The 8,201-nt window shown below is 42.9% G+C and overlaps 1 protein-coding gene across 1 annotated transcript in view; it reads right to left on the bottom strand.

Moving 5' to 3' along the window:
• Positions 1-2,184: 2,184 nt before the first annotated feature.
• Positions 2,185-8,201, bottom strand: part of LOC120247701 — a 16,219-nt gene continuing 10,202 nt past the window's right edge. Inside the window, exons 3-5 of the mRNA XM_039255716.1 lie at positions 6,498-6,658; positions 5,292-5,409; positions 2,185-2,824 (exon numbers count right to left, since the gene is read on the bottom strand). Of these exons, the coding sequence (XP_039111647.1) occupies positions 2,400-2,824; positions 5,292-5,409; positions 6,498-6,658 (704 nt within the window). The 3' untranslated portion in view covers positions 2,185-2,399. The remainder of the gene's footprint in view (positions 2,825-5,291; positions 5,410-6,497; positions 6,659-8,201) is intronic.

Raw genomic sequence — 8,201 nt, 5'->3', positions numbered from 1 at the left:
GAGTCCTCCGTGGATTCCCGGCTTCACTGGAGGAAAAGCCCAAGTTCTGTCCGCGGCCCGAGACGCAGCGGTGCGCACGGCGATGCGCCCCCGCGTCCCCTTCGGAGACCTTCGCACCTGGCTGCCGGCAGCGCTGCTGGGAGGCGGCGCTCACCTGTCACATCCTGGGGGTGCTCGGAAGGCTCCTCATGCAGGGTCGCAGATCCCTCCCGGGGCGGCGCACCTCCAGTGCCTGCGCGACGTGGGGACGTCCAGGCCACTCTCAGATCAGGGCCCATCCATGGGGCTGGGCCTGCAGGCAGCTCGACCTCCGCTTCTGCCCCGCCCCTTTGCACACATCTAGATCCCAACAAGCACCCCCTGACCCAGCACGGGCCAACTAGATCCCCCTCAGTCTGCCTCGGAAGAAGTCAGACTGCAGCGAAGGTCGGACGTGACCCGGCCGCCTCCGCCCTCTGACCTCTGAGTAGCCAGCGTCCCTGCTCGCCGCGCTCCAAAGCCTTGTGCTGCTTCTGCTCAAGGACCAGCACGCTCCCGCTCCCGTCTTAAGGTCCTCACCCCGCTGCCCTTCGGCGGAGAACACGCTCCCCTGGGTGTATGCCCGGCTTCCTCCCTCACCTCCTTGCTGCTTTGCTTACATGTCACCTTCCAAATGCAGCTGCATGGACCGCCCTTAGAAACAGGAGGGGAAATATAAGGAAGAGCAGGTCCCATTCTCCTAATGCATTTGCTTGCCTTTCTGGGTACTGATCCCATTTTGAAGAGATGACTTCACTCATCTACAAAGGAGCTTGAAAACTGCTGCTTTAAGTACATAGAAGCAGGGCAGTTGTAAAGAACACAGGCCCTAGGGGGCACCTGGGTGATTCAGTCGGCTAAGTGTCCAGACTCTTGATTTCAGCTCAGGTCATGATCTCGCAGCTTGTGAGATCGATCCCGTTGGGCTTGGTGCTGACAGTATAGAGCCTGCTTGGGATTCTCTCTCTCCCTGTCTCTGCCCCTCCCCTGTTCATGTGCACATCTGTGCACTCTTGCTCTCTCTCTCTTGCTCTCTCTTTCTCTCTCAAAATAAATAAATAAACTTAACACAGGCCATCTTCTCAGATAAGCTGGGCCCTGGGGCGGGTGACCACCCTCTGAGCCCCAGCAAGGCTGTGAAGCCGGGATAATGACAGTCCCTAGACTTCCTAGAAAGACGGTGAGGATCACATGACTTTACTTTTAACCGGCTGTGAAAAGTGGAAAAGAGCACATGAATGTTGGGAGTCACAGGGAGACGGCCCAGTGGGCCGCACAACCAAAAACCCACTGGGGGTACATCGGCTCCCTTCTGACACACCAGGACCCTAGGGAGCCATCCTGTCAGCTCTGCTGGACCCTGAGTGGTTGACAACCTCCAGCAAAGCACAGAGCTGGGCTTAGGAGAAGTGCCACCATGACGGCGCTGTGACAGCCTGAGGAACATCACAAGAGTGAACTACCAACCAACGGAGCCTGACCCACGGGTGCAGAATCCTCCTTCTGTGCCCCCCTGGCCCTGACTTTACATCAGTCTTTGTTCTAGTCTCTAAGGTCCATGTGAAGAAAACCACGTAGGACTTCAGGTACCCAGGTCCACAGATGTGCATCAGAAAAGCTCCAAACTTTGAAACCAGCCCTATGTCTGATGATTTGAGATTAGGGGCCTAAATCTTTTCATGTGTATTTTCAACCTAAAGTTTTTGTCTTTGTTTCTCCTTCTGTGATGCAACATAACTTGCATTAAAAATAAAACAGTAACTTCTCCAAAATCGCAACTGTGTCTATGTTTGCTTCCAGTCATTTTTCATTTTCTGGAGTGAAATGTCCTTGCCCATAACCTCAACTCCACATGGGTGACTGATTTCAGAGGCTGCGCTCAGGGCCCAGCCTGCCAGCAGAGACCAGAGACCACCTGTAAGCTGGCACTTGTGAAAGCCACAATATATAACCTCACAGGGACCATTATATTAGGTGTCTGCCTTTTCAGATTTACTTGCTGGTCTCATTATAATCCATTTTTTTGTTGCTAAAGAGAGAATCAGATAAGCTTATGTCTAAAGCAATAACAATGTTCAGTTTAGAGACATTAAAAATTATCCTACAGTTATACATTAAAAACAATAGTACTATTTATTAAAATGATAATAATAATAAGTGGCGCTATTGAGGGATTAGGAGAGTAGACCTCATCTACTCTCTTAACCAGTGTCTTAACCAGTGACCACACAGTATGGCTTAGCCGTCCCCTAGACTCAGGTGCTATATCTGGGAAAATTCCTGCCAGGGGTGAGGCAAGTTTTATGAGGCAAGTGACTTGGGAAAGTCATTGCTGCATCAGATCGTCCAGGGTCTTCTTTAAAGGAACACTCTTCTGGAAACTACCTTTCCTTTCCCTGCACTCCTCCGGCCTTTCGGCCTTTCTTCACAGCCTTATACAACTTAATATTCAGGCTGGGGAAACTGGAAATCTCCTCCAGGTCAAACAACTCCTTAAATCTATCTACAAATTTATTTTCTTTCTCCAACCTGAATTTCATGACCCAGAGGATGACAGTAGTTTCTTTGCACAGATGGTCGAAGGTAATGAGGAGTTCTTCCAGGAAAGGGTGGGCGTAGACAACGTCAGCTGCCAGGATGTAGTCAAAATTGTTGGAAGATCGGGGGAAGTTCTCATCTAAAGCTACACCCCAGGAGAGTTCTTTAACCTGAGGCAAATGCTTACATTTCATTTTGGTGTTTCGGGAAATATTATATCGCAGGTTTCCTAGTAGGTCAGGTACGTCTGTGGCAGTCACGTGTGCACCTATGGAACAAAGGACAGTAGGAAAATTAACCCTCGAGGGAGAAGGTAAAGCAATCAGGTTTCAATCCAACAGGCATTTACAATTCTGCATGATCGCTAACCCCATGGAGAAGACTGGTCGGTACACACAGAAAATGTCTTCAGAACAGATGCTAAAGCAGCCTTATACCTCCCCCTAAAAAAAAAAAAAATTTAGATTCCCACGGTACTTTTGTACTCCATTGCATGTTCTCCTGGGGTTTTTGTTTTATTATTATTTCTGTTGTTATTTTCTATTTATCTACTACATGCTAGGAGAAAAATAATCAAGAAAAAGAGAAAAGTCACAATATTTGGAACCTTCAATGGTATAATCAGAAGTCACTGCTGAAAGATGCATAGGTCCTCCACTAAAAGAATGCTGAGCCCACGTCATGTGAACCGAAACGAGGGTATATTCCGTGGGGCTTTCTATCACTAAACAGGAGGCACTCGGGTGTGGAAAGAAATTTTAATGGAATTACACTGGAAGTGTCATCACATCCATGTTTATGCCCACCCATGTTTGACCCCATTACAAATATGAATCTTCCCATCAAAAGACGTTGAAAACCTGGCCACAACATGGACATAGTGTTCCTACAGCCAAAGGCCATGGATGCAGGATGGGATACCCAGATGAAGAAGATGTGAACAGCCTCTGAGTTAAAAGTGAATAGCAGTGGTCATTTTTAGGAAGAATTTGGAAGAGGCAAAATTGTAAAAAGCAATAACGAACAAAATTTGGCCCTTAAAGTAAACTCTTAGCAGTCATAGAGGCTGAAAATAACATGTAGATAAATCTAGGTGCTGGCCAATCCCACATCATCAGACAAGAACAGACTAGTGTAAGAAATAAAAAGGCAGAACTGGGAGAGAAGTCTAGCACAGCCCAGACGAGTTAAGAAGCCCTCCTTCTTCATGGTGACAGTTTCTCTGGCCATTGATTATGTTTTGTGGGAAATATTGAAGTGGGAGGGAAACATGTGTATCATAGAATCATAGAAACATGAACTGTCACACTCTAGTGTGGGTAGCTCTAGCATTTTCAACAAATCTTTTTAAAATCCCAAGACCGGGAAGACCCTCCCCACCACCCTTCCCAGAGTGAACACAAACTACCTGACTAGAAAGATCTTTGTGTTGAGAGAGCTAAGTGCCACCAGCCTTAAAACACTGACTGAACAAAATTTCCATCTTCTGTTATTTGTGTCAAGTTATACAAGCAGCTTAAAAGGGCCAATTCTTTTTAATGGAAAAAATGACTTTCCAAAGCATAAATGTGCTCGTGATCAGGAACCCTTTGGGTATAAATCCAGTAGCGCCTCTGACTACCCAAACCAAATGGAATGGTGGCTTCAGAAAGCAGTATCTGAAGAAGCAATTAAAAAAAAAATATATATATATATATATATATTTGGGGGAGACTTCAAGGGTTCTATATTTCTCCAGTGTTTAGAAAATTGTAAACTGCTAAATCTTGAATTCCTCTCAAGATCATAGAGTGGCAGGTGTGCACTCCTAAGGATCAAGGAAATTAAGACAGACTTGGGGAGCACACATTAGAGAAGGCAGCAAAATAGAGGCAATGCAACAGGTAACAACAAGACACAAAGTGAAGCGGGCTCAGGCTTATGTAGACACATTCCGTGAGACACAGGAATTCTGGTAAGAGAAGGAGTCCCAGAAGAACAACAGAGATGAGCTGGGAAAAGAAATTCAAGGACAAATGCCTAAAATTAGAAGCAGATGTGATTGATAATACTCCTTCTCTCTTCCAATAGGTGCTTTTTCACGAAGGCACAGGACTCCAAAACCCAAAATGGATATCCAGCTGCTCGGGAATGTTGAAATAGGGCTGCCATTTAAATAAAGACCGTCAGAGCCAGCAGCACCTACTTCCTCTGCCTTGTATCCCACAGGCTTCCCCAAGCAGCCAGGAGGCCTGAACACAGCTTCCAGTTACAATGCACTCATTACTTGGTGCTGCATGAGCAGAATTAATAGAACTTCACAGAAAATTCTGAAAGAAACCAGTAAGGTGACTTTCAAACTGGCAGTGTTTCAGGACGCCTGGATGACTCAGTCACTTGAGAGTCTGGCTCTTGATTTCAGTTCAGGTCATGCTCTCATGGTTTCATGAGGTTGAGCCCCACATTGGACTCTGTGCTGATGGTGTAGAGCCTGCCTGGGATTGTCTCTCTTTCTCCCTCTCTCTCTGCCCCTCCCCCATTTGCTGTCTTTGTCTCTCTCTCTCTCTCTCAAAACAAGCAAACAAATAAATAAATGAATAAATAAATAAAATTGGCGGTGTTTCTTGATGAAGCCCATTCAAACAACTAAGGAGTTAGAAATTAACTTAGGTCATGGTAAACTAGAGAGTGAAAGTAACTAATGGCATCTGATCATGAAATTCTCTGACCCCATTCAGTCAAGACTGCCTACTTACCAAGTAAACTGGCCACGATGGAGACTAGCCCTGTTCCAGCTCCAATTTCAATCACATTTTTGTCAACCATATTATAGTGCTTTACATTTGTTTCCAGAAAATAGCATAGAACAAGGGCCTATGAAAGTTAAAAAAAAAAAAAAAAAAAAAGTAGTGTTCAGCAAGTAATAACAGAAACTAAAATTAAAGTCTAGTAGATAAACACACCATATACACTGATGCTATGACATGTGTGTACACGTGTGAGCATGTATGGATGTATGTACACATCACAACAGGGGTACATCCTCCAACGGGTTCAACATTTAGACTAGAAAAAGTCCTCGGGGACTGTTGGGGAGATAAGGGAAGTGGAACTATGGAACACACTTGTGTAGGTTTGATTATCTTTAAAATTTTTTTAATGTTTATTTTTTTTATTTTTGAGAGAGAGAAGAAGCCGGGGTGGGAGGGAGGGCAGAGGAGAGAGGGAGACACAGAATCTGAAGCAGGCTCCAGGCTGAGCTGTCAACTCACCCAACTGAGCCACTCAGGTGCCCCTGTTTATCTTCAAAGACTGCAACTTCTGGGACACCTGGGTGGTTCAGTTGGTTGAATGACCACCTTCTGCTCAGGTCTTTATCTCATGGTTCGTGGGTTCAAGCCCCGTGTCATGCTCTGTGCTGACAGTGTGGAGTCTGCTTGGATTTCTCTCTCTCTGCTCCTCCCCAATTCGTGCTCTCTCAAAAATAAATAAACATTTTAAAACAATAAAGTAAAACAAAGAAAGCAATTTCTAATAATAATAGCCATTTCAAAGAAGTGTGTGGGATTGGGGCAGACACTGGTAGGCAGTGTCTGCCCCCTTCATGGACAATTGGTAAAGGATTGGTGACCTTTTAGGACATTCTGAATGTTGAGACTAAGATTTCATTATGACTATTTAACTCAAATTGAGCCAGTTTAATGGGAAATAAAAATGTTTGCTCTTCTAAACTCCAATGGTCACAAAACACTGATGGTGTAAACTGCACTCGTTGTCAATCAACCCTTCAAGTCAAAAATAGAATTGATTGGTGGAAGCATTTTCCCAAGCTTTAGTGTTGTTTGAGGTCATAAACTAGAACTATGGAACCTATTTTTTTTCTCCTTCCAAATAGTACACAGGAATGAACAAAACTGGCTGAAAAATCCTTGAAATGTAGCAAATTCTAAGTGAAATGATACCGATGGCCAAACAACAGCACCGTAAGACTCCACGGCTTCAGTGATTCGAATCTCATGACCGACAAAACGAAACCCCTCCCAGGAGGTGGTTGTTATTAATGTTGGAACAAAACATCTTGCCATGATCTCTGCGACCACTTTCTTGTCATCATCTCTCTTCTCTGAAAGGAAAAGAAGAACTTAATGGTTGTGGCTGTTGTGCTAGTAAAAACCAGGAAAAAGAACCAGATGGAAATGTAGCATTTCTGCTTATTCTAAGTTACTTTTGAGTATTCATTGACCTTCAGTGCAGGGCAATAGCAAGGTGAACTATTTTAAAATAACTCCTACTAAAAGCTCACATTGCATACATCCACAGCTTTCTGATTTTCACCAAAGTTGAAATCAGCATTACTCATTTCTGCAAAGCCACGTGAAACAAACAATAATTGATATTTTTAAAAAATGCAATGTATTTCAAGGGCTACCAATCTATTTATCTAGAAGAAGAGAAAGATTGGTGATGAAATACAAGATCTTGACTATTCATATTGGCTACACAGTGCAATTCCAGATATTTCATTAATATATAGTCGTATTTCCTTTATGACCTGCCTTTACCCAGACAAAAGATATTGAGTACTATCCAACAATGTACCTTTGCATTATTTTATTATTATTTATTTTTAGTACTATTACTTTGGGGCAATTAATGGCATCTTAACATCCGTGACACTGCATAAGGTTCATAGGCAACATTACCAGTTATTGAGCACATATTTAACATCCCAGAACATGTTAAATAGATTGCATATGATTTTTCATATAATTTTTTTATTTCATGTAATTTTTGCAACAGTTATGTGAGAAAAGGCATTATTCTTTATACTTTTACAGATAACAAAACTAAGATTCAGAGAGTTTTATTAACTTGACCAAGCTCAAGTAACTTGTAAATGAAGGGGACAAAATTTGAATTCTTTTTTGATGGTCTCAAAACTCCTTCTCTACTCCTAAAAAGCTATATTGTAACTTTTTAAAAACTAGCTGTCTCTAAGAATTTATAAGCCAGTTACAGAGCAAGATACACACCTCTGAGTCTCTATTTTCTTATTTGTAAAATGTGACAGAGGAACCTACATTAAGTAGTGTTGAGAGCTTTAAATAAGATGATGCATGCAAAGTGCTTAGTACCTTGACCATTACCTAAAGCTTGATAAATTATTATCATTATCATAACTGTTTTGTACTTTAGTCATGAAACTAAATAATATAACAAGATCACCATATAAACAAAAATACTGGATTGTGAGATACCAAATAGAAAATTCTATACTTCCTCACAGAAGCAGAGAGTAGAACGGTGGTTGCCAGGGGCAGGGCTGGGCACAGGGGGGAGATACTGGTCAAAGGGTACAAAGTTGCCTTTATGCAAGATGAATACGTTCTGGAGACCCAATGTACAGCATGGTGACTACAGTTAATAATAATGTACACTTGAAATTTGCTAAGAGAGTAGACCTTGAGTGTTATCACATACACACACACACACACACACACACAGTAACTACGTGAAGTGATGGGTACGTTAATTGGTTTGTCATGTTCATTTCTATATATCTATATAGAAATATATATAGTATGTGTATATATATATATATATATATATATTTCAAAACATGGGGCGCCTGGGTGGCTTAGTCGGTTAAGCGTCCGACTTTCGCT

This window comes from Hyaena hyaena, unplaced genomic scaffold (assembly GCF_003009895.1).
Source record: "Hyaena hyaena isolate Hyena2069 unplaced genomic scaffold, ASM300989v1 scaffold_541, whole genome shotgun sequence".
NCBI classification, from domain to species: domain Eukaryota; kingdom Metazoa; phylum Chordata; class Mammalia; order Carnivora; family Hyaenidae; genus Hyaena; species Hyaena hyaena.
The sequence above is the reverse complement of the archived record's forward strand: the minus strand, read 5'-3'. Positions and strand labels throughout refer to the sequence as shown.